A 27471-nucleotide genomic window follows, 5' to 3' on the forward strand; every position below is an offset into this window, starting at 1 on the left:
TATTTCCTGCTATAACCTGAGCCAGCGGGAGCATATAAATATTGAAAAGAAGGGGTCCTAGAATTGAGCCTTGGGGTACCCCACATGTGACCTTTGACCTCTCTGATGAGAAGTTTCCGATTGAAACAAAGAAATCCCTGTTTTTTATGCAAGATTCAAACCAGTGGAGCATTGGACCGGAGAGTCCGACCCAACTCTCGGTCAGTAAGATGTCGTGGTCAACAGTGTCGAAAGCTGCACTGAGGTCCAACAGAACCAGCACTGTGGTTCTCCCACTGTCTGTATTTATATGGATATCATTGAGCACTTTTACAAGGGCCGTCTCCGTGCTGTGGTGAGCACAAAAACCAGACTGGAAGGAGTCAAAGCGATTCATTATTGTTAGGAAGTTATTTAACTGTTTAAAAACTGCTTTTTCAATAATTTTGCTGATGAATGGGAGGTTGGAGATCGGCCTGTAATTCTGCAGCAGTGACTTGTCTAGATTGTTCTTTTTTATCAGTGGTTTGATAACTGCTGTTTTCAAAGCCTGGGGGAAAACACCTGAGGAGAGTGATGAGTTTACTATTTGGATCAGATCATTAGCAACAACAGGCAGGACTTTCTTAAAGAAATGTGTGGGTAGGACATCCAGACAGCAGGAACTGGAGCTTAATTGACTTATAATTTCTTCTAGGGTTTTATAATGAAGTAGTTGAAATTGGGTCAAAGCTAGACAAAACCCAGCAGAAAACAGGAAGAATAAGATGGACTATATGAAATCTGTAAAAAAGGTTAAGAATATACAGAGGCATCTTCTCTGAATTTGAAGAAATAAACCCCATTTATTATTATTTTATTTGTGGGGGAGCTTACCTTAAAACAGGTGAATCAATGTCTCCAGAAGCTTCATGATCTTCAATCTGTTGCTCCTCCATCCTTATAAATTGTGAATCATAGTAGGCCTCTCTGTTAAGTAGAAACCCGTCATTCTTTTGTTCAAAAGTTTCTAAATCTGTTTGTTGGAAGATGGGAGCTTCAATAAGGTCCTCAGTAAAACTCAAGAGGTCAGGAGGTTCAAACCCTTCTCTTTCTTTTCTTTCATGAGGTTCCCCTGAGTTGCATTTAGGCAGGGCAGTGGACTCTGTATCATTATCTTCTTGCTCTTCTTCCATTAAATCTCCAGAAAATGGTAAGCCAAGTCCTTTATCAGTGGAAAAACACAGCTCATTTACTGGGGAATTTACCAGAGAGCTGTTCTGAGAGACTGAACTGTTAGTGAGTGCCGGGGACTGGGCTTCAGACGTCGGTTGAGGTGCGTCCTGACCGACTAACTGGCCTCCCCAGTGTTTAAGGTCAGTCAAAGAAGCAGCGCTTGGCGGCGGAGCTGGTGGCGATTGCCCACCTTCATCAGAATCCTCCATTGAGATCTGTGAATGGACATAGACTTCCTCTCTGGTCTTCAGGAAATGATCAGACGGATATCTTAGGGAAGGAGACACACTTCTGGCAGCTAACCCAGACTCATTTTCAGAGTTTGATTCGTCTGTTTGTCCAAAATTTGATTGGTGGAAAGCTTCAGAGATCTTTTTTGACTGGTCAGAGGTGGACTTTCCTGGCAGTATGTGATGGTCAGGGTTATAATCAAGGCTGGATTGGTAAGGATTGGTTGACTCAGACGACAAGGATTTGCCTTCAGCTCCTCTGGTCTGTTGTTGACTGCTTTGCTGAACATTCTCCAGGTGTTCATCATGTGCAGATTTGGTGTGAGATCTCAGTGCAGTGGCAGCATAGGAGAGCATGCTGAATGTCTCCATGGGGCTCCGTTTTACTTTAGATTGCTTGTCTTCCTGTGTAATCTCATTTGCAGACTCCCTGTTAGTTTCCTTTACTGCTCCAGGCATGACAATGTACTCCATTTCTAAGGTTGAGAATGAGTCTCCATCAGAACTAGTCTCATGGTTATTGTGATGACCTGAGTGAAGACTGCTAGGGCTACTTTGTGTTTCTCTTTCGCCCATTGGTGAACAGCTCAAAGATATTTCTTCTGCGATTTTGTTTTCTTTTTGGCCCAGTTCTTGGTTTTCAGCTGGAGACCCCTCCTGTACATTGTTGGCCATTTTAATGGTCAGATCTAACGATGAGGCGGAGTCTGATCCATCGTGTCTCTTTGATAGATGGCCGTCTCCATCCAGGCGGCTTAGCGATAGTGACTGGGGAGTCTGAACTTGGGTTTTAGCATCTTCCCTGGGACTTCCTGAAACGAGCAGAGTGACAGTAGACTGGTCCACTAAAACAAATGGAGAATGCTCACTGGATTGTTCCATCCAATCAGTATCCTCAAAGACATCACTGCTCGTGTTTTTGGACTTACTCTCAACTGGACTTTCTGTGCTACCTGTAAGATTATCAAACTCTTTGTCAAATACAAACATTTGGTTTTCTGTCTGATCTCTGTCTAGATCTGCCTGCGTTTCTCCAAGAGGATCAGTTCTCTGATTCTGAAAAGGTCTGGGTACTGCTATAAAAGGGCTGGATTGCTCCTCTAGATGTATCAGGTCCACTACAGGGCTGGGAAAGTTGTCAGGGGAGGATGCCCGGCTCCATCCCCCAGCTCCAACGTTGTCGTATTCAGAGGTGGATGTGACCAGGCCATGAAGAGGTAATTCACATAAGTCAGTGCTTCCGTGAGGTGAAGATTCAACATCTGATTGTGCAGAACCCAAATTCCCAATTCCAGTCTCTAAAAGCTCTCTCTGAACACTTTGCATGTCACTGTTGGTCATTTCCTCCCCCTGTGATCCACTGTCAGCTGTTTCTATGACTATTTTCACATTGTGCTCAACACCTCTCCAGTCATCATCTTCAGGTGACTGAAGGTCCCCTTTTTCCTCTGTCTCAGGAGAAGAGTTAGCAGCCAACGATCCGACACACGCCAGATCTTTTTCATGTTCAGGTCCTTCAGGGGTCGTTGTTGCGGAGGAGCTTTCTTCCTGAATGGTGGTGTTCCACATCGCCATGCCACCATCAGAATATCCCACTGGACTTTCCAGTGATGCGTCTTTCCCTATAACAGCGTTCAGCCCGCTAAAGGATCCCGCATTTTCAGACAAATTGTCTGGAGTAGTCAGAGGTGAGAAACTGTCGTCCCTGATCGTCATATTCCACATATCCAGAGATTCAGGGTAGGAGGTGGTCGTTCCGCTGTCGGATTTCAGAAATCCCTTTTGGGCTGAGTACGTCCAAAAGTCTAGGAGCTCCGTTTGTTGGCCTGGTCTTTTACCTTCATCCTCTTCTTTAGAAGTTTCTGGTGTTAAAGTGTCTAGGGTGAGTTTTTTTTTCAATAGAGGTGGTGTTACATGTTTTTCTGCAGTAGCTTTGGGTTTTAAAAACACACCATCTTCAGGTGGCGTTAACTGAAGATCAGCCAAGGTTGCGGGGTCCCACTGATCCCTAAGTGCATACCCTGGGTTCCAGTTTTCACATGTTTCAGTCTGCTCAGTGATCAAACTAAACTGAGGTTCAAGAGTCTTTGCCCTCTGACAGGCAGCATCTGGCTTTGATATTTGGTCTACAATATCTCTTTCTGTTGCATCACCCATCGAGTCTTTTACTTCATTTAAAACATTCTGAGGACTGCCTGAGCTGCGGACCTTATTTAATGCACTAATATCACTGGAGAAAGCTGCTCCTTGTGTTTCACTGCTCAGGTCATCCCAAGTCTCTGATAGGGATGATGACACACTGTCTTTGTGCTGTAGGCCATTGATCCTCTCGACAACATCTTCTGGGAAAAACCTGACACCACAGCTGCTGGGTGGGCGGCTACCTACCAGGCTGTTCACGGGAGTTGGAGGAACCATTGTGTCCATCATCTCATTCCCGTAGATCTGACCGTGGTGATCAATTGAGGAATTTCCACTTTCTAGCCCTCCTATAGAGTTTGGAGCAGAGAAATCAATCAAGCTCATCTCATCCAGCTCTGATAAGCTGGAGCTTCCAGCTCTTCTTTCCACTTCATCAACTCCTTCTAGAGAATCCACCAGTTCTCCTTCCGCTGGCAGTGGCTGGTCCCTGCTGTGAAGTGGGTCAAAGCTAAATAAATTGAAATTGTCTTTCTTGTTTTTGCTGGAGCGGTGCTTCCTCCTCTCAGGTGGGACAGGAGGGGAGAGAGATGAAAACCCCAGAGGAGAAGGGTTCCTCAGAAGGAGCAGTCCTGGTCCGCCAGCCGGACCTTCGCCTGCTGGACTGTCGTCACTGAGGAACACAGAGCTCTCCTTGGAGGAGCGGCTGCTGCGGATGGTGGTCATACCGCTGTCAGGGCTCAAAAGCTCCCCACCAACACCGACTCCCACAGCTCCCATCTCCTCTTCACCCTCTGCAATCACCCTGTTTGCAAAAATAAAGTTAAACCGTGGCAGTATCGATTAAATCATAATTAAGTATAGTGAATCTTAAAAGAGTACAAATCCCTGTTAAAATGCTTATGTCTTTGGGATGATGATCATCTCAAAACTTCTACACTCTTTAATGAGACATTTACTCTGTAATTTAATGGAGGGGGGAAAAAATAAAAACTTGCAATAATCCAGTTATAATCTAAATAAATATTTTTCAGCATACTACATCTTGATTTCATCTTTTCCAACCTTATTTTGTCCACAGTCTTCTTCAGACAAACACAGTTTTTCCACTGGATATAGTTCTTGACTCTATCTAGGGCTGGAGTCGGCAACCTTTAACACCCTAAGAGCCACATTTGCCGAAATAAGACTTGTTTCGACCTTATTGTTTTTCATTTCAACTGTACAAGTAATGCGGCACATCACAGCCAGAATAAATTCAAACATAATTTATAACGGCCTATTCTTTTTGACATTACAGACCATGTCTTTTAACAGGGGTGTGTACAATTTTGAGGTTGAGTGCACTTAATACCTTGCTTCTGCTGCCATGTCTCCGTTGCCATCTGCCCTCTCTGTGTCAGATCCGTCCATGTCGTTGATGCCAGACGATCCCTGGGAAAACTCCACGCTGCCCGCTACTCCCTCTGTGGAGGAAGTCCTGCTGCTGGGGTGGCAGCCTAATACAGAGTTTCGCCGGCTCACAAAGTCCTTCAGGATGCTCTGGATGTCTTCCAGCAGCAGAGGAAGAGTACCGGAAGGGCCGGATGTGTTTATTGGAATGTGGTAGACCTGGAGATTTTCCCTTTCTTCTGTTTCACCAGAAAAAGACCAGCTGGAGGACTCCTCCAGCTCAGCGCAGATCTGTAATCAGAGCCGATAAATGGTGACATCCTGTTTATTCTATTTGTGTTTTTTAAAATTAAAATTACATTCACAGCAAAGGTCATCACCAAAAATACGCAATGTGACATTTTTACTGGTAATATTCTTGATTTACAGCAAACTAGAACTTTTAGCTGATTTTCTCAGTAGGTTTTAATGAACACAAAAGATTAAATAAAAAACAAATTTGTTTTTACAGACAGGTTGGAGTTTACCTGGTTTAGGATATCTGTGTTGTTTGAGTAGACAGCCACCTGCTGGCGAGGATGATGAACTGTATCCCTAATGGACAAGACTGCCACAAGAACATCATAGCCATTCTGGTGACAGAATAATTTCAGGTCATCCACGTAATTATGCCAGTCCTGAATGTGAGAGGGGGGAAAAATATATATATAAAAAAACATTAAAAATGACACAATTTCTTTCGACTCATCATAATCTTACAAATACAGTTTTTTGATTCCAAACATTTTGCTTACATCTGTTGCTAACTTTGTTAGACTTTGTTACTTTTATTGCACATTCGATTTAATTTTATTTAGTAAAAGTAGTTTCAAGTGTGTCTTCATCTGTAGTAATGAGAGACGGAGCTGTCAAAGTGCACAGAGGGGTAGAAAGATACTTTGTGATTTATTGTCTGGAAATTAACTGTTTGCTCTTAAAACAGCCACCATGCACAGATTATGGTAATTCAGTGACATCCTCTGTGATTGATGGATGGAAAGTTGCATTAATTAATTGTTTTGTTTGTCAAGGGAACTTGTTTTTTCTCGCTCCCTCTGAAATGATTAACAACAGTGTTACTGCAATCATAATTTGCCACGCAGGGATATGCATAAAGTGTACAAAGTGATACTTTTGAAACCATATTTGCTTGATTTATCTACATTTGCTGTACAACTGTTTGCTTAAGGAAGTTTTGGAAATTGTTGTTGTGTTTATTTAAGTTGAACTTTCACATAAAGAGAGATATTCATAGCAAGTTAATGCTGCTCTTCACACGATTGCATGCGTTATATGACATAGTTAAGCCGTCCGAGGATATTACAACACGCGTTTCTGTCATGTTCTTTCAAAACGTGTGTGGTCCGTCTCATTACGTGAGAGCGAGTGTGTGTGTGTACGTGTTTGTATGAGTCCACTGAAGGTGATTGATGACTGCTTGAGGCACTGTGTCTGCCCAGGCTGTGTCAATATTAACCTGCGAGGATGAGGGGGCTGCAGTCCTCCTCCCTCCGCTCCAGCCTCCATCCCTCCCTTCTCTCACCACAATATGGCTGCTGTCAGATTTAAGAACATCAATCGTTGGGCACACACACACAACTGTCACTTCACTGACACTGCCATTCCTCAATGCTGATATCCTGATGAGTGCAATGAAGCCTCCCGAGATTCAATAAAACACACATATTCACTCACATGGGTATACACAAGTAAGGACACATGTGACTCCCAGCACACACAGCTACCCAGATTAATCCACCTGCAGTTATCTACTGTAACCCGACTTTATGAGCAAACATGTGCACATAAAATCTCTATTACGGCCATAAAGGCGCCACCGTTTACAGCCCATTCTGCTAAGAAATGTTCAGATCCCAACGCTACAAGCCAACTGCATGCGTCTGCACACAGAACTACACACAGGAGCAGGGAAACAGAGTCAGAAAACGAGCAGAGTGCGAAGCTCTGCGATGACACGCAGGGCGACAGTCTGTCTGCCATTTGGTTCTTAACTGAGTAAATTACTACTCATATTGCTGCCCCTCCTCCTTCTCCCTCTGCCACCCCCAGACACACAGATTGCCTTTTCTTATAAATTATCAACATGTTAGATTTAAAATCCACTTGCTAACCGTCTCTAGGAATATTAAGATGCATGCACAGAAACCAGTGTTTCTTATGCCAAGTTTTGCTGAGATATTGCAGTTTTTCTGCAGAACCCCAAAGTTGACTCCCAATTTATCAACTGACGTGTGTATGTTTGAGTTGATAGTCAACAGAAACTGCTGCGGCTACTGACACTGTGCATTATATTACCAAATGTATTTGCTCTCCTCTTTAAACTGTTAATTTCTGGTGCTTCAATTTCTTCAGTGGCCACAGGTGTGTGGAATCCAGCACCTACACAGGCAAACTGGTTCAGACAAAGCATGGGCTCAGATCAGAGGCTTGGTGAACTCCAGCGTGGGACCAGGATAGCGAACACAGTCCAGCCATGAAATTTTCTCACCGCTAAATATTAGCAAGTGCTATGCAAAGTGTCAGATGCAGTGTTGTGAAGCATGCCTCCACTGGACTAGAGTAGTGGAGATGAGTGTGGAATTGGAGGAAACTGTGATCCAGGCCTTTCCGTCCAGCATCAGTGTCTGACCTCACAAACTCATTAACATTGTGTTACAAATACAAATAGAGACGACAGATGAAAAATAGACACTTGGCTAGTTTTAGTGCATTTAGAAAAATGTTGATTAATGTGCCTTGTCCCTGTCAAATAAATAAATACATTTAAACTGAAATGGTGGGCCAGCATCACATGAAACCCCGTGGATAAAGAATGGGATTTCACACAAGTTCGAATGTAAAGGCAAACAAGTGGATATTTTTGGAACTATAGTGTATTTAAAAACATAATCTGCTTATTTTTTTTCCCACACAAAAGCAAATCAAGATATTTACTGACTCACTGCAAAATGACAAAGCAACACTAAGATAATACTGACGTTTAGAGAAAATTATTAAGTAACAGCCAGCATCTCAGTCATATCAAAATATGCCCAGTAAAGTCTTGTTACAAATAAAATTATAAGAGTAGCACAAACTTTCATCCTCACTAAATGTTTGTGCCCTACATGTTTCTGACACATTTCCTGAAAATAGTTCTCGATTAAAATTCTGTTAGTTTATAACAAAAGGGAGTTAGTCCCTTTAATACTACGATGAGCGTACTCATCATCTGGTGATTTATTCCAGCAGGATGATGCACCTCCAGTCACCTCAAACTTGTTTCTTGAGTTCACTGAACGTCAGTGACCTCCACAGTCACCAGATCTCAATTTGATGGAGCATTTCTGGCAGATTTGCATCGTAGATGTGAAGCTGACAAATCTGCAGCAACTGTGTGATGCTTTCAAGACATTATTGGCCCAAATCTCTCAGGGATGTTAAATCCAGGCTATAAATAATTAAGTCAGTTCTGAAGGCAAAAGCACTGGCACGGTGTCCACGATGGACACTGTAAAGTTTACGTCTTGACAGGATGCCTGAGCCGTTTTCCTATTTGAATATAAACTCATTGATTTGTCCATTTATCAGATCTTTGGCATAAATGAGATTATACCTGCCTACCTGTCTCTCTGTCACACTTTGCCTGTTCATATCCTTCATATCCGGCTTCATCTTTTCTCCCACATGGATCTCAACGCACACATCACGCATGCACACACTTCCACACACACACACACACACGCACACACACACAAGCACACACACTTCCTCCCGCTCTCATTGGTTGCCTCCACTCCACAGGTGGCAAGTCTTTAGCGGCTGCGTGCAGCTCTCTCAACCTGCCGTCATTATGCACAATAGCCTTAGGTACAAAACTCAGGCCTCATAACTCACACCCTGCGTGCGTAAATTCCCGTGCAAACACAGTCAAAGCAAAAACACATTTCCTGCTGTCGCCAACATCTCTGGCAAAGAATTAATCAAGCGTTCATCCATTTAGGCTCTTTGCATACCCTTTCCGTCAGAACACGGAATGCTAAGAGAGTTGCGAGTTCTTCTCAGGCGATCGTTTCGCCACCCTGATGAATCCATCAAGCGAGGTTTGATTTATACATCTGTCTGTGATCACAGCGGTACAGCTACAGTAAATGGGGTGGCAAGGAGCGAGCTGACACCACCCTGCTCAAACACACGCACACATGCAAATGTGCACACACATGTGCGCTATATACCATTTGCAACACACACACACACACTCCCATACTAACAGTCATCACCTCCTGTTCACACTCAAGCTCACACAAGAATATTACTGCTTATGAAGTTTTTGGAGAGGAAGACAGAAGAGGGGAGGGTGGCATTTAAGTTTGCAGGCAGAAACCCAAATGTCTCTCCGTCGATTTCATATGGGCCCTCTCCACATGCTTCACTCACTCAGCTTTAAGTGTAGAGATCTGGGGGCCAAGATCTAAGCACTGTCTCTATAAATGTTTTGCTTTGTTATTTGTTTGCCCTCAAAACCCATGGAAGCCACAGGGGGAGAATGAAGATGGGAGAAAAGACGGAGTCAAAAGATCTTGTTTTCTTCCTTTAGATGAGATGATGAGGACAAAACATCAGTGCAAGATATGCAGGATGCAGAGAGATGACAGTGGTGTGCAGCAGTTCTCCAAACTTGTTTAAATAAATGATATGTTTTTGTGCAATGTCTTATTGTATCCAATAAATTTGAATCTAGGAGTGGAATAATGTTCTTAATGGACTTCTTGTAATAGAAACAATTGGAGTAAGTAGAAAAGTAGAAGAAACAGGTTAAGGATGTGAAAATATTTATTCCAAATTAGAATTATTAAATCATTACCCAATTTACGAAGCCTATAAGTAATGTCTATCTCACAGTCTATTAAGTTATTTCCTCACTGCACAGAAAACAATAAGAAATCAAAGTATTATCCAGTAGAAATCTAGAGAAAAGGAAAGGCAGGCGGGGCACCCTGGATTCCTGGTCTTCAATCTTAGTCCCTAGGAGGCCCACCCTGCACCTGCTGTCTCCCAGTGCTTCTCATCAGAAAGGCATTTACCAAGTGCCGTGGCTGCGGGCCCCTTCATTAGCGAGCATAATTATTTGTGCAAGTGGTGTAGGGCAAAACTGGCCCTGCATAAACAAACAGAAGGGCCGGAGGACTATGAACAAACAACACATTAGAGACGTCGCCAAATAAAACCCAAAACTAAGCTTATAGAGGGAAGGACATATATCTCTAACCCGTACAAAAATAAAACAAATTTGTTTAATTAGTGAAAAAAAAAGTTGTTTTTGGACAAGCAACAAGGAAGAAATCCCAGCTGAGAGCAATCTCTCTTCAAATTATATGATTCTTTTGTCTTCAGGAAACAGAAAGGAGTTGAAAAGTGAAGTACAAAGCAGTCAGGATGATGAACTTCTTTTCAAAGCTCTGACAAAAATGACTTTCCTTTCAGACAGAAGAACAGAAATGAATTAGACCTAAAAGTGAGCTAAAACTGATTACACACAGATTATAATCAGAAATCAGTTTATATGATACACAACAAAGATTGTTGTGTATCATATCTTTGTGGACCAAGAGTCTTTTGAATAAAGCAATCAATCAATTAGTACCTGGATTAAAAACAAATGACATTAATCACAGATTCCACAATTTAGCACTTTGTTATTTGTATGGTTGTCAAAGTCTATCATTATAGCCAGATAATCCACCTCTTCAGGCTGCTTGCAGCTGCAGAAAGTTGTACTTTACTACTAAGAGTCCTTTACTTGCATCTATAGGTAAGTTTTGGGAATGACGGAAAAAACAGTGAATGTTTCTGTTAGACTGAAGGTCCATAAAATAAGTTATTTTTTCCATCAATAAAATTAAGAAAAATAAAAGTTTCATTAACTTGGGAGGATTTTTCCACTATATAGGATTATTTAATCCCCTCATTTTTTACCCCCATTTCTGTTGTTGAAGTTAATAAAGCAATAAGAAGATTTAAAAAAAAAAATCACAATAAATATTTGTTTTTCTTTAGATGTTTGGGCAAACCAACTTAAAGAGAGGGCACTTTTGGAGGCAGACCTCTCAGAAATAAATGGATGCTGCCTTACAGAAACATGTAACTAAACTAAGATCTGAAATCTGAAGCATCGACTCGGAAAAGTGATCAAACTCATTGAACTTTCTCACATCTTGTGAGGTTAAAACATTCAACTTCATCAACTATGTGGAGTCGCTTTTACTGTGATTCATCAGACCAACTCAAAGCAGTCAGTAACTGTATAGAGGAAGGATATATTTTTAATATGGTTCACAACTAAAACACCTCCTTTTTTCTGATACCATTGAACATGAATATTCAAAATATCTTTGAAAGTCACTGCTTGAAAAGCTGAAGCCTGGTCTCTAAATAGCAGGCAGAAAATGGACGGATTGGGATACAGAGAGGTAAACAAATACACACACAGTGGTCAGACTCACACAGAACCACAGATGATTGATTCTGTTTACCACACAGTAAAAACAAACAACATTACGATCATTACGGTATCTTGTAGAAACAGTGGATTATTGCATGGGCGCCAAGCAGGAAATAAAACTACAAGGAGTTCTCTAAAGTACCGAAATGAGCGGCGCTGAAATGCCTTTAAAAACAGAAAACAAAGAATTGTGGGAACATATTGCAATTCTTGGACGTCCATGTTAATGTAAGCAAAAACACATTATTCTCATGTTCGGGAATCTGTGTGTGTCTGAGGGCTCCTGTCCTTCCCACAGTTCATCAACCCCACAGCATGACGACTCTTCATCCAACTGCAGCCTCATCTGCCAGCGCTAATTTTTGGGCTGTGAAAAGCTCCGACACACACCCTCTGACACGACTGTGGGAAGATTGTGTTTTTGTTGCAATCTGCATTCATTAATTCGAACTCTGCCTATCTGAGCATAAAAAATAAAAAAAAAAACCTTTTACACCATCAAGAAAACATGTCAAGCGGGGTTTGCAGCAACTTAACTTGTGCTTCTAACTTTCATTTCTTTTACACTGTCAACTGATTCAACCTCTATCGTCTCATGTAAATTATTTTTAAAAGAAAACATAGATGCGTCGCTGCCACCACAAGTATAAGAGCTAAATTTGGTCAAATATATCCCCTTAAAATTGTGGCCCAAAACACTTAAAAAAGCACACACACACACACACACACACACACACACACAAAATAAAATTGAAGCTGTTCCTGAACTGTTTTTGATAGAGATCTCTTTGGAAAAAAAACAAAAGACAAAAAAAAAACACCCTGAAGTTTAATCCACAACAATCCGAATCTGTGTAAACGCTTATGATCTTGAAGACTGAAAAAAAAAACACCTATTTATCTTCTAATAATACACTTTAAAGTTGGCTATACCATGGATTTATGGACTAGAAGGCATTACCTAAAGTCTTACCATTTCCCATACCAAATTTGACAGCAATAAACTAAAAAAATTTTTTATTTTGTCTAATGATACACCTACATAAATGTTTATTAAGGGCTATGACATTCAGTCACTCTAATAGATTAAATGCATAGAACCAGTGTGGAGCTGATGCCAGCACCAAGTTGAGGCTGCAAAAACCACGTCCAACTTTAATCTGCATTTAGAAAAGAAGCATAAAAGTTGTTGAAGTTAATGTAAGTGATGCCACAAAAGCACCCAGGCGCATTAAATCTAAATCTGTACCAGAAATACGCATGATTTAAAGCCTTCTGAGAGCTCCTGATACAGGTGAGACCTCTAATGCTGTATATCCCTACAGACGTCCAGGTAACAGTTTTCCATCAGTCAGATGTCTTCTGCTTATTCCAGATTAGGTCTAGGAAGGACATCCAGACGCTGCTCCCTAAAGCGAAACGCTCCAGCTCACGAGTGAAAACCAAGGGTTATAACTCTGTAAAGGGAGGAATTATGATCAAATGCCAGCCTACTTTAAATTACTCCTCTTTTTCTCAAAATGTAGACGGGTAGTTCAAGTAAAACTTTGCCTTTTAGCTCAGTTCTTTCTTTGTCAGCTATGCCTGATTCAATGCAGATGGCCCCCAATTTACTTGCTCATCTCCGTCGTATCACAAGACCCCAGATACGTGACGACCTCCACTTGAAGCAAAGAATGGATTACCACCAATTCAGTACATCAGTGTCCAGCAGAGAACCATGGCCTCCTCTAAATATATTCCATGCAAAATGCCGAAATCGCGCTCTCATCGATAGTCACACGGCGAAAATTGTGTCATTTTGTTCGTAGAGAGGCATCCATCTGCCAAACTCGCACAAGGCCTGGGTCGAACTATTTCGACAAAGGTCTGTGCAAAGTGTTGTGCAGCTGGTCATATGCAGCTCCTTGCTTTGGGTTAACCAGGACTTGATCACACCTACAGCCAAACCCGGGTACCAGTCACTCTGACAGCACCACAACAACTCACACATATTACTTCCAGGAGTGGTTCTGGAGCTCTCTTCATTTGCACTTCCATTGCTGAGCAGCACCCAGGCTGACTAATGTATGTTTGTACAGTAAACAAAAATACATTAGTCAGTGTGTACGATGTGTCCATATCGTTATCCCACACCACAATCTTTCCCTTTGCTAACTAGGCAATCACTGCCATCAAAACCTCTAACTCAGTCCTCTGTAAGTGCTGTCTCACTCACACACACACACTCATATATATACACACACACACACACACACACACACACACACACACACACACACACACACAGAAGTCTCTCTGACAAACACACAGCACATAAACCATTAAAGACTAATTGAATCTAATTTATTTAGTTTTCTGGAAAGAATCATTTAAGGCAGAACTTCCCTAAGCCCTCTCAATAAATGACTCTCATACCGTTTTACTCTCTTTTCAAACACAATTAAAAAATAATATATAAATATATACACATTGCAAATGACATGCATATGAGGAGTTCATTTTGGAGCCCGATCTCAGGTCATTAGTAACCCACCATGACGCTGTGGAGTTGGGGTCCGCTGGCGACACGCAGGCCCCTGGCCATTTATTCTATATTAAGTCTTTAATGGGCCCTCTCTCTCTCTCTCTCTCTTTTTCCCCCCCTCTTTTGGTTGTTCTCCGTCTCTATCTCTCCCTCCTGACACACAGCGTGTAGGCACAGCGCTGGTAAAATATGCACAGAAAGTCCGGTGCGCACACATGAGCAAAGCCATTCAAATGAATGGTTATTTATTCGCTAAACGAGGATCTGGGTGTTTAATGTTCCTTGGACGTTAGGTAGTTTTCTGGGGGAGGAAGAGCCATACCCCTACGGCTACAGACATCATTTATTTTACACATAGCCTAATACCGCACGCTAGGCAGTCGCTGAGAAAAATGGGCTTCGAGAAGGAAAATATAAAAGAAATAATGAATGATTTTTTTTTTCTTTTTTGCTTAGTGGTGGGGAGAGTGAACACATTAGAGGTTGTAGCAGGGAGAGAAGCACGGGGTAGACTTAAAAGCTTAAACCCTACTTTGTTTTGTGTGTGTGTGAAGCAAGGCGAGCCAGCAACAGCGAAAAAAAGTCAACGCTAACGTTACACAAATGTGTGTGACAATGATGGGCCGTTTCGGTGTGCTTGTTGGATTTTTGAATATCAGCAGGGAGGATGGTGATACATCACTGTGTGTGAGGCTTTCAGGCCTCCATCTACATCTCATCAAAATGCAGAAGAATAAAACTTCAGAGGGGCTCCTCAGCAATAAAAAAAACACCTCCAAAAAGTGATGCAGAGCAGGTGTAATGCAACCAAAACAATAAAATCACCAAAAGTAACTTTTTGATAAATGAATGAAAAATCAATCTGCATGTTTTTTGGGTTTTCATCTATCATTTAAAAGACAGGAAATCATTAGATGCTTCTAGGAAAAAAATAGAAGGTATTAAAATGCAGTTTAATCAGCATGGCGTATTAAAATAATTTGACTGCAGCTATTAGAGTTAATAACTCTAGTAATAACTCAAATTCCAATGCAAATCGTAAATTATTGGGTTTTAAAAATCCATATCTCAGGGAATAATAAGCAAATTCAAATACGGGCAGAAAAAAATATCCATGTGTTGTGCAGAAGAACGTTTCAGATTTGACCTTTCACCCACAAGAACTGCTTCCTCCAGGTCACTGGACCTGGCTTTTGCTTCAAAATGTCCTTTAATGAATTATTGACATTTAGTCTCTTTCCATCAAGACTAACTAACCTGTTAATTTATCTTCTGCCACCGACTAATCCCAGAGGACCCAGGAGTGATGGTCATGTCAGATTCAGTTGTTTTAATTGTTTTTGTTTGTTTGTTTTGCTACATTTATCTAATTTTGTGTGAAGTTCCTTCAGAATTTTACTTTTGGTTTTCCTCCATATTTGCGCTTTATTGACTTTCTTTAAGTGCTTTTTATCCCCAGTTCTATAAGTGATCCAGAGGAAGCGACATCCACATATTTAAAGTCTTTGTGCCAAGGCAACCAGTACTGCTGACCTAGTCTGAAAACTCAATTGTCAGGCTAAAATTAAACACTTTTTTAAACAGTCTGGACCTTTGAGCAGAAAACATGTACAAAGTAAAGATTTATTATCCGTATGTTCAACAAATCACACTTGTAAGGTTGACTTTCTAATCTGGTATTGTCGTAAAAGACTTTTTTTGTATTTTGAGAAAAACTATATTAGCACTATTTGAAAGTCTTCAGTACTTTGAAAATCTATATTGTGGATTGCAGATTTTAAAGCACAATTTGTGACCTATGACCTCATTATTGTTAGTAAAAATGAATATTGAGTTGTATGTCAGACTGCTCTTAGTAATCTAAGACAAACAAGCAGCATGTGTAGATTAGTTTTTGGCTTCTTTTAGTTACTGAAAACTCAAATCAATCAATAAGTTTGACAAAAATGTAATGAAAAATAAAATACATTATTTAGCAATAAATCAAAGTAAAGTCTCCCCTTTTCATAATGTTTTGAATTTCAGTTCATGAAAAACATAAGAAATTCTGCAAATCATTAATGTCAGTTTTGGTTTTTCTCCACTGAACTAAGCTTGGCAAATGATGAAATGAAACTGCATGCTTACCCAGACTTTTCCAGAAAGCACAGGAACCTTCTAAATCATTTCTCACATGTTCTTTCAGTCAGAAAAACCAGCCTCCTTTAATAATAGTTTGCAGCACAGCATTAACATTAGATATTATTATTTAGATATGTTTGAGCTTAATCAAATCATTAGTAGGTAGATATTAACTTGGTTAATAATCTCAAATAAATTGATTAATCAGGTTCTGCAACATAACCCATGTGTGTTTTTGTGTTGATTCTACATAAATCTTAACTGTGAGGAAGCTACTGAAAATTGTTTGCACTTAAGACCCCTTAAATGCTAAGAAGAGAAATATAGCAGTTTAATTAAGCTACACATCCTTAAACCCATAGTTTGTACCAACAATAAGGAACGAACCTCCTTGTCTGTGGTCAGGGACGTGAGTGCGAGGGTCATCTCTCCATCTGTGAACTCCTTCAGCTCCATCATCAGCAGCTGCGATAACTCTACATCCGGTCAGCACACACAAACAGACTGACAGTTATATGAAAACACACACAAAATGATACAAAACAGTTTCACAACAGAAACAGAAAAACACCAGCGTAAATATCTTCACCAGAACCAAAGGTTAACCGGACAGATGATGCAATTCTAGATCTAAACCTCAAAACACTTAGAGGCCACCATGCTACACCGGCAGCTTCCACACTACGCTACTTTTATTGTAATTTGTGAATTCAAATTCAAGATACTTCACTGATCCCAATGGAAATTTTTAACTATGAAATTTGAACTCTATAGAAATCTTAATTTTTCCAATTTTACACTGGACATGTTACAAGGTTCTGAATAAACACATAGGAATGGAAAAAAAAATACTTTAAAATTCAGATTGCATCCCTTAAACAACACTGCGAGTGCTTCAGAGACAAGAATCCCAAATAGTCAACCTAAAGCATCTTGGCACTCTTGCTGGGTGCACTAAAGTTCAATTTCTCTTCACGTTTAGTTCATTTAAGACAATTTTTGGAGATTTTAAATGTAGTAGCTTTATGCTGCAGAACAGTTGGCTTGGAGGTTTTTCACTACAGAGCCACACTGAGCAGAACACGGTTCGGTTTTCTTATCATGAGAGTATAAACTTTATTTATTTATTACAGATAACATACGTGATATGAAATGTTCAACGAAATAGCTTTCATAGGCCAGTCACACTGAAGCAAGCTCCTGGCAACAAATTCAGATTGAGGAATAATTTTGTATTTTTTGTTGGCCTTAAACAGCGTAAAGAACTTAAAGAGTTTCAGCCAAATCCAAACTATCACAAATTTCCTACAAATCTTTTTCTTTGTTAATTTTTTCAGGTATAGTCCAACATATTTTAAATTGCACCTTGTTGCTTCACTTCATCGGGCTGATCAACAGTGACATCACCCCACTCCTCCAAAGATCTCAGTAGGTCCTCCAGTTCTTCTGGGCCAGAGTCCTGTTTGATCCACAAAGCTTCCCTGAGGATCTCCAAGGCATCTGGAGACAAACAAAACAAACATGGAAAAACAAGGGTTTCACTCAATAAATAGAGCAGAAGTTCTTGTTTTAAATAAAAATGTTTCATGTATTTCAAAAAATAAGTCCATCATATTGCAAATCTGACATTATTTTGTAGGACAAGCTTCTGTAAAATCTAGCTTGGCTTTCATCCAATAGGAAACCTCTGTTCTGACTTGTACACACACAGCGGGGTCTTTGTAAATCAATGTTGAGCTTATCAGGGTGCTGTATGAATGATTATGGAAGTATATCCATTATTAAAAAGTAGCCACATATAGTTTATACCCTCTACCTCCATAACACTTATCGTCTTGGTTGGAGTTTGTTGTTGAGGAATAGAGTTGAGTCATTTCAGAATCAATGAATCAGTACAAAGATCTGTCACAAATTCATATGGGGCATGGACCACTTGGAGTACTTTATTCTCCTGCTCTGTTCATCAGTCTTTCCCGTCTTAAACACTGTGATTTACTCTATTTCTATCCATACACCTTCCCTGACTGACTGAATGAGTAGAAAACCAGCAGAGATACAGAATGAAGTTCAGACTTTGGCGTCACCATAGGACCACTGCTTTGAATGTCTTTGAGAGGACAGTAACCCAAGTACAATCTGATGTGTTTAATCTATTTCAGTACCTTAAAGAAGGTATTGAAACAACTATACATAGTTTAGGAGTATGTTCCATTTGTGGGGTCAGACACTGATGCTGGATGAGCAGGCCTGGCTCACAGTTTCCACTCTAATTCATCCAAAACATCTTCCATCGGGTTGAGGCCAAGACTCTCTGCAGGCCCACCAAGTCCTTCCACACCAAACCCACTCATCCACCTGCTTATGGACCTGGCTTTGTATACTGGTGCAGTTCCATTTAAGTTAGGGTTGAAGGAACTATCCCTAAACCGAGTCTACAAAAGTCCAAAAGTCACCAGAATTCAATGATTCGGAGTGGTGACCTGAGTATATCTGGATTATTTTTTTTTTTGTAGACACTTTGTTGCTCTGTTGGGAGAAAACTACTTTAAAAGAGAGCATTTTTTAAAACTGCTTTGAAAAGTTACATTATGGGTCTCTGTGCACCTTTCTAAGCTTTTTCTTACCCAAACTCACCAACCCCTCTCGCTTTCCCTCCATCTCTCCTGGTGAGTGTTAAGCGAGTCATGTCAGGGGATTTGTGTGTGTCCTCCTTCATCGCCCCATTACTCCCCTCAGGGGGTGCCTTTTCCTCCCTCACCTCCGAGAAGCTCCCCCAGCGCTGCTCTGCTCTGCTCCACTGCGTCTTGAAGAATCTCTCTGGCGACTGTTGTCAGGGCGGACATTGCCCCATCATCTGCTGCGTCCTGCTGCCCGTCCTGATGGACCACTCGCAGGACACTGGACTCCACAGTGTGGTACTCAGAGCTAGGAGAGAGATAAAATAGGGGTGATATGGGTGTGGATGGCTGCAGGGGAAGAAGCCATAATTGTGAGGCATTTGTGCAAATGCAGTTTTCCTTCGGGTCATGAGATGAACACACAGAGGCCTGAAATACACATCTAAATCATATTTTTACAAGCCTCAGAGGACACAAACAAGTTTCTAAAAGACAAGCAAGCCTTTTAAGACAGACATTTGTATGCCAAGGGACTACTGCAAACTCTTTTGCAAAAAAATATATATACAAAATTCAACTTTTAAGTGAATTATTAAAATTAGTTGAAATTAAATACAACTGAATTCAGAAGTGTGAATGTGATGTGCATTTACTCACCTCTCCAGCAGGCCATCTCTCAGCAGAGTTAGCAAAAGCTTTCCAGTGTGATGAAGATTCACTAGGTCTATGTCTTCCCTCCATAACAACGCGCTCTCACTAATTTTCACCCTGCGCAAATACCTGACGGTCTCCTCCGGCAACTCGGTGCTGCACTGCTTCCTGCACAGCAAGGGTACACACACTCCACCTGAGGGTTGCTTCTAGATCACACAGAAACACACACAGAGAAACAAATAAAGCAGAGTTGGAGACAATGGTGGTTCTTGTATAAATGGAGCCCCGTTCTGCCGTCCCACACTCTGACCCACTTTCCTAAAAAAAAGCCCAAACAACTTTTTACTATATCACCCATTAAAAACATAAATAACTAAAGAACATAAATCTCATAATAATTGATTGAAACAGACTGTTAACATAGTGTTCACATTTTCTCAATATAAAGTAATTCAATGCCAATTTTTTTTTAAATTTGTTAAAATGTTATTTTTTGCCAGATTGTTAAAAACACTCATGTTCTTTTTTGTCTTCAGTGGCGCTGTTGTCAATTTACTGTTTCGGTTCGTTGACCTGTTGCATAAAGCAGCTTTAGCCAAACTTTAGAAGTCAAACAGATGACTTCACATTTCAGTTCAGAAGACCTGAGTATGCAGAATGAGTTAATATGCAACTAGAAACTTTACATGCAACACTTTTCCATTGGGTCTGGTTTTATATGTGTCATGTGTGAGAGTTTACCAGAACGGACAGCTGCTACTAAACCATCTCTGAACCAGCAATAAACAGATAAACTGGGGTTTATTGTTTTATATAAAGGTTCTCTGAAATTAGTTTATTGTCAAAGACATGCATCAGATGTTTTATAAGGGTTACTGTCTGCATGGTGCACAGGTTGAACAAACAAAACAAACCTGCATCCTCGCTCTTCCAACATCGTACGTCACAGAAGATTCTGCTTGGGGACAAGTTTTATCCTCTTTTACAACTTGGCTAATGCTGTCATTCTCCTTCTGAAGATTCTTATTTATTTTATTTTTTTACTTTTTTACTTTTTTTTACTTTTTCTGTTTTCTGTATTAAGTGGAAATTGAAAATTTAACATGTTAACTTAGATTTTCTTTATCTAATGGAAAAGTATGAACATTTGTTCATACTTTTCCATCAACATTTCTCAAAGTGGAATGAAGTAAACGTCACTGTTAACTCTTCCAAGTTAGATGCGCGTTAGCTGTTGCTGCAGTTACCTGGCTGAGGTGCAGCGCTAAGCACAGAGTTGCGGCCACAGTGCCAACATCAGGCTCTGGTCCACCTAAAACTGCATGGATGGGACCCTCAGGCAGACCTGCCTGAAAAAACACACAAAGAATCTCAGTCACTCGTTCTGTGGATTTTATTTAAATTAATCAGAAATAGTGATGAATCAGTCAGCAGCACAGAATATTTGCTTTCAATAATCAAATACAGGAAGTAAATGGTTGTACGTGATTGCACATTATTGCATGATCTAAACGCTCATCCTCTCTCACACACGCACACACAACAGTGTATCAGTGGAAACTCACTGAGCCAGCACGTCTCAGCTGGATGACTGTAGCATCTTGAAACCCTCTGTATGAATTAATAATGAAACCACGGCACTGCATGACTCAGTTCAGGTTAGACAAGAGAACACTTTTGAACAGGGCTGGCAATGGTGTCAAAATCACTTAGAACAGCAAAGCAACAGGAGCTTATTTTACCTCTCAGTTTCATGGCTTGTCAGAGCAGCTATTAGTTCCACTGACTACGCTTAACGATGAGGACAAAATTTCCCCATTTCGAGTAAACAGACATTAACGAGAGCTGCACTGCAAAGATTAGGCATTCATCTCTGCGCAAGAAAGGCAGAAAATTAAGTCCCTTCCCTCATTTGTTGACTGGGATTCTTGGAGTTATCTCTGAAAATGGCAGATAATTAATGATCCCCCTGCATAATCCAAATAGGTTTGTACACAATGTTGCAATGTAAAAAGAGTCTTCATGAAATCCGAAATTTAAAAGTAGTTTCTAAAAGGCTAAAAAGCATCCTGAATGAGCACATCTGTCAGCAATTTGAACATTTTTGTTTTTAAATTCCAACGATTTGAAGTATGTAAGAACAAAATGTCTCGTTCTGTTTCCAGCTTCATCTCTCAAACTGATATGCTGAATCAACGCCCGCACAAACCCTGCCTGCAGGTTTTTCCGTTAATTACAATGCGAAATGTGGAAACAATGAATTCACTGGTTATCTGAAGTAAATCTTAATTGCTTTGTAAGATGTCAAAATGCGAAAAGAAATACAGCAAAAGGCTGGTTTTGTTCCTGTCAGGTCAGTGAGCATGAGTAACAGACGAGCAGAAAAGTATGTTTACAGTTCAGCCTAGTGCAGAAGTAATCTCACGACTTAACTTCTCCATATTTTCATATGTCGCAACCACAAACTTTAACTCAGTATTTAACTCAGATTTTTGTTATGACAAATAGAAATCTGAGAAGTGTGGCATGCACTTCCACTCAGTCACGCTAAGAAAATACTTTGAAGAACAATATTCTGCTGTAAGTCTTTTGAGGAGTCCGTCTCTCAAGCCCAATCAGGTTAGAGGGAAAGTTTTTCCAATAGTTTTTTGCAGCCTCTCCATGGTTTTCTTCTAGTGTTGCGCTTTGACCAGCTTCCATGTCCATGCCAAAGAAAAGCATCCCCAGAGCATAATACTGCTACTGCCATGTCTCTTTGTTTTATAAACCTCATCACAACTTTCTCCACTGCCTATCTGTTGCTTGCTTCATCCTTAAATTATTGTAATTTGGGTTTTGGTCTTATCTGTTCTAGTACTGTAAGGCACTTTAAAAAAAAAAACCCTGTCATTTATAAATAACTGGATTTTAATTTCTCAATCTCCAAAATGATGTGGGTTTTTTGATGTTCTCCAACAAACCTCATTAAAAAAAACCTTTGTGTTTATACTGGGATTAAAATATACTAATGATTAATTATAATTTTTTAAAGACAATGGCAATGGTTTTTATTTAGGGGCATAAGAACAAAAGGAGTCGACAAAAACATGCGACACTTCGGAACTTGTAATAAAACGGAGAAAAACTTGTATAATTTTTTGACCTCACAATTATGAGCGAGTAGTCTGCATTGGTCTTCCATATAAACACCTTGAGGTTTTGGGGTGAAAGGTGACAAAAAGTAGAAAAAGCTCAAGAAGGATGATGACATCACTGTTCATAAATGAGCAAGACATCAACAGGCGATCGATCAATCAGCTATCGATTTACCAGTTACCAACTTCAACAATTATCTGGAGCTCTGGGTACAACGAGGTCGCAGATACAAGCCGTCAAAATGAGTTTCCTCTGCAGGGTGTCTGGAGAAACCCTACATCATGGAGGGACTCAGACTTAAGTTGAAGGATACGAAAGCTTTTGCTTTTTGTTTACTCTTGGTTAGTTCACTTCAAAAAATAAATAGTATGATGTACTCCGTACCTTTTGTGTGTGATATGAAGGAGAATAGCAAAGTCAGTCATGTTTGTTGGACATCACCCTGAAAATGTGACACTTGATCATTAGTTGACTCCTAGTTGAAGCCCAAGTGGCAAAGAGGGAACCTTTTCTCTGCACACTGAAGTGCAGAGAAAAGTTTAGTGGCTGTCAATTACAGCCTGAGAGTGAGATTTGACGAAGTCAGGTGAGATTTGAGGAGAGAGGATTTCAAATAGGCTTAATAACTAAGAGGTGGGGTGAAAATGAACCAAGCTGATCAGATATGCAGAAGAAGCATCTAAAGGGAAAGTGGATAAATAGTGAACAAGTGAAAATATGCAAATTGGTGACAACCGGAAGAGAGTTGGGAAAGATTTACAAATTAAAGGAGAGGTGAAGATGGAATTAGGAGAGGAACGTAGAGAGAAGGTGTGTGAAAGAAAGATACGACGCAGCTCCTTCATAAGAGGGAGAGAGAGAAGATAAATCAATACTAGATAGGCAGCGGAGAGGAAGTGATGCATTAGCAGGAGAAAGGCCAGTGTCCGTTCCACTGCATCGGGAAAATACTGGTGTGTGTATGTGTGTCCGCGTGAGCATGTATTAGTCATCTGATATCTTTCAGCCAGAGTGCTCTCCCTCCCTCCTTTACAACATGCAACGTCTCTCTTTTCAGTGGTGGTCAACATGATCATTTTTCTGTCAGGTAGTACTGGAAAACAATGGACTATTACTCCTGCTTCACAATGTGTTATGTAACTGTCACAATTTAAAAACAAAACATTCATCATTAATTTTACCCAATTACGTCATGTGAAAGAAAGGCAATGTAACCAAAATTACATTAAAACAAAACTGACATTTCCAAGTACGTCACTGAGAAGAACATTTCTACTTCTCAAAACGGTCTTCTGCTGTAAGCTAGTGCACCTACATCTCAGCTTAAGTTGGTCATAACGTCCAGCAATAAAATTAAAACTTTGTGAGGTTCCACAAATAGGACTGTTTCATAAACCTTAAATTATGCAGCTGAGCACCTGAATATTTAGGATTTTCGACTATATTTTAAAATGCAGCTTAGAATCCCCAAAAGACCCTTTTAATTTGGCTGTGAATCATAAGCTTTGATTCAGTGACAACATCAGCGTCATCAGTCACATGTAGTGTGAAGCAGCATTTATCCAGTGCTCACAGAACCAACAAAAACAGAGATATAGATAAATTCACCATAAACACCCATTTCCTATTGAGTGCAAAAACAAGTAGTGGAAAACCCATGTGGAAAATAGCAGATGGATAATTTTATCCTAACCTTTTCCCTCATGCCACCTCCACGGACTCTGCCGCCCTGGGTTGAGAGCCGTGTAGCTCATAGTCAATAGATACACGTTTCCACTATAACACTAAACCTATCTGCTACCACGGATGTGACTGGCTTTGGATTAGTTTTACACATCCTTTTCACACGGGAAACCTTGAAAAAGTGGTTTATCTGGAGCCTTTTGAGATCCAGCAGTAACTTTTATGTCTAAGCAATAACATGATGTTGTAAAACCTCCACAGGAAATAATCTTCCAGCATCCCAGACACACAAGTGGACAATAAATAACAGCTGGAAGAATAAAAGGTAAAAAGGGTCTTTAAGTATACAGTCTATGCAGATGTTGTAAGTAACCTCAGCTCACAGTTGGAGCTCTTTGCTGAATGACGATGAGCTACAGAGCAAAGAACTGAGCAGAAGAGGAGATGGATTCAGTAAGTACGTGCAGAGCCAAGCCAATTAGGGGTATGGCTGTTCTGGATCGCGGCCATCTTTAAAGTGAGCGAAGAAACTCTCAGAGAATGACAGAGATAATGAGTGGTCTGCAAAAGGCTGAATCGTCAAACTTTAGACATAAGAGATTGGATAAAGAATCCATGGATGGGTGTCTTTGTGTTCAAAAAACAAAATGGACATGTTACATCTTATCTGCAACCTCCAAGACTCAACACTTTCCCTCCTTAACACAAGACAACCTCGCGATGCTCTGATTTGCAAATGTACATCTTTGGCCTTTTCTTCTTTGGCAGCTTTCACCGTATTCATGTGAAGCACTTTGAGGACAAAGGCTCATGATTTCGCTTTAAAATTTCCTTCCTGGCAGCTTTTTCATAGGGACACACTCACACTCCAGTTTACATGGATGGATGATGGCTTCTGAATACTTCTGGCTTCTAAGTGAAAGGTGGAAACATGTGTCATGTTATAGCTGCAAACTTCAGTGACTTTTAGTAATATTTTATGATAAAAAAACAATGCAGAGTAATGGAGAACTGTGAAGTGGGGTTGAAAGATCTGTGGCTTTATATTTTTTCTACAATTAAAACGCATTCATCCCTCTTTATTCCAATAGTCCTAAACAAATTTCAGTGCAACTGATTGTCTTCAAAAGTCACCGAATTTGACAGCAGGACCAGCTGTGAGTAATTTATTCACAGTATAAATCAAGCTGTTCTGTGAAAGCCTTAAAGGTTAGTTAGTGAACATTAGTGACATTAGCAAGATGAAGATGAAGGAACACAGCGAGAAGAGCTTTCATGCAAGAGACTTAAGTCACAGTTACGACAACGCAAACATCTCAGACTGGAGGGTAAACTCAGGGTGAGACGGACAGGCTGAAGTTCAAAGCAGAATTTTCTTAAAAAAAGAGTAATGTTGAGATCTGTGGATATCTCACTGCTAAATTCCTTATTTTAAAATGGAAAGAGTTTGGCACAAATGGAAAACTACCAAGAGGCAGCCGTCGACTGGGTCGACAGTCAGGGCAAAGGAGAGCATTAACCAGAGACGCAGCCAAGAGGCCCGTGGTCACTTTGACGGAGCTGCAGAGATCCAAACCTCAGCTGGGAGGATCTGTTGGCAGGACAACTATTAGCTGTACACTCTCCATATGGAGTAGTTGTTGAAAGAAAACCCTTTAGAAGGTATAAGAACTACAGACATAACCAAAGGCTCAGCTAACAACAGAATACTGACCCTAAAACAAGGCAACTTAACTTATTTAAACTCTTTTTTTTTCATGTCAAATGTTCATCAACCAACTCGAGCCAGCAAAATGAACAGATTGGTCTTTTTATGGTTAAAATCAAACAAACCAAAAATATATGCATTCATGATAAACATTCATGATGTCTGACAGGATGCATTTATGTTTGTATAACTACAGGGTCAGGAAAGGACCAAAACAGCTAAAGCATTATGTGTTTTCATCTGCTCCTTACACACCTGAGCGGGTTTACAAACTACAGGAAGCACTCTCACAATCAGCTTCTTTGTGTCGCTTAGTGTGCAGAGTACATGAGTAAACACACTGTATGGCAATATGGCCAAAATATAATAAAAATACATGAGACAGACAAGGTTTAATAGCCTTGTAACCTTAAGGCCAGAGCAGGTTCATTGAATCTTTACAGAAATATCCCTAATCATGAAGCCTGGTTAAAAACAAAACAGGTTCACATTGGCTCGGTCATGAAGTCAGCCAGTCTCTTCTGTATTTGCATGAGGCTTTTTTTTTAATAGGTTCTTTGAACATACTGAGCCATCAAATGCAAATTCTGAGTCAGTGTCTGCAGAGCAGCCAGATACCAGGAAAGACAGTCACTGGACAAACTTGTTGATGTCATGTCTTTCCCTCTGATTTAGAGACCAGCGTCTCGTTCAAATGCACACACCATTGTGGTCCTGTAAACACAGCAAGCTTTTTCTTTTTCCTTTTTTTCCCCTGTTTGGACCAAACACGTCTCAAATACTGGCGATCTACAGGTGCTTATTGTGGCGGTGGGGGGTTGGTGGGAGGGAGACCAAAGCTTAGCTGTTCGCTGTCTGTGCAACAGGAGCGCAGCTCGTAGCACAGCAGAAGCACCTTCCCCGTCACGATCTCATTTATTATACCCACAAGGTGGTGTCATCAACGCCGCTGAGGGCTCTCAACTCACCCCGAGCCTGCTCTGGACCCTCCGCAAATACTCCTCCATGTCGGCCTGCGTCGCTATGGCGCTGCAGCAGATCTCTCCATAGACCAGGTTTTGGGGGAATAAACCTGGTATGTGTACGTGTGTGTGTGTGTATTTTCTCCGCTTCCGAGTCCCCCGCTGCGCTCGCACTGCAGCACTTGTCGCCGCGCTGAGCTGTCGGTCCTCCCCCCTTTTTTCCTCCCACTACACCGAGCGCGGGTGGGTGTGACGGCAGGAAGAGGAGATCTGATTGAAGCGATTCAGCCGCGCTCCCTGCGGTACGAAGAGCTCGTCCCCCTGTCTCACCCCTGAAAGACACAGAGACCCATTCAGACCCGCTCTGCCCCGCTAGCTGGCCGCTTCAGCTCCGGCCACTAATGTAATTAATTCAGGTGGTGAGTGAGAAATGGTAGCTTTCCAGCACCACGCATGACACTCTTTCACGGCCAACAGCTGTGCCCTCACTCCTCTGCTACACAGGGGGCAAAAATGCCGCAATATGATCCAGACCACAGATGCAATCACTGCAAGACATCTGCAATC

The 27471-nt window shown here is 40.8% G+C and overlaps 1 protein-coding gene across 3 annotated transcripts in view; it reads right to left on the minus strand.

Annotated features, from left to right (window-relative positions):
* Positions 1 to 27471, minus strand: part of LOC103135356 (prune homolog 2 with BCH domain) — a 52361-nt gene that overhangs the window by 12812 nt on the left and 12078 nt on the right. Inside the window, exons 2-10 of one of the 3 annotated variants that reach the window (XM_016669458.1) lie at positions 26911 to 27041; positions 20664 to 20765; positions 19420 to 19622; positions 18903 to 19069; positions 17510 to 17644; positions 16532 to 16620; positions 5483 to 5632; positions 4918 to 5246; positions 856 to 4368 (exon numbers count right to left, since the gene is read on the minus strand). In XM_016669458.1, coding sequence (XP_016524944.1) covers positions 856 to 4368; positions 4918 to 5246; positions 5483 to 5632; positions 16532 to 16620; positions 17510 to 17644; positions 18903 to 19069; positions 19420 to 19622; positions 20664 to 20765; positions 26911 to 26949 — 4727 coding nt within the window. In that variant the 5' untranslated portion in view covers positions 26950 to 27041. Of the gene's footprint in view, positions 1 to 855; positions 4369 to 4917; positions 5247 to 5482; positions 5633 to 16531; positions 16649 to 17509; positions 17645 to 18902; positions 19070 to 19419; positions 19623 to 20663; positions 20766 to 26910; positions 27433 to 27471 lie in introns of those variants that run through there. The other 2 variants (XM_016669457.1, XM_016669459.1) reach the window with 2 other exon arrangements.

This window comes from Poecilia formosa, unplaced genomic scaffold (genome assembly GCF_000485575.1).
Source record: "Poecilia formosa unplaced genomic scaffold, Poecilia_formosa-5.1.2 Scaffold25, whole genome shotgun sequence".
Classification (NCBI taxonomy): Eukaryota; Metazoa; Chordata; class Actinopteri; order Cyprinodontiformes; family Poeciliidae; genus Poecilia; species Poecilia formosa.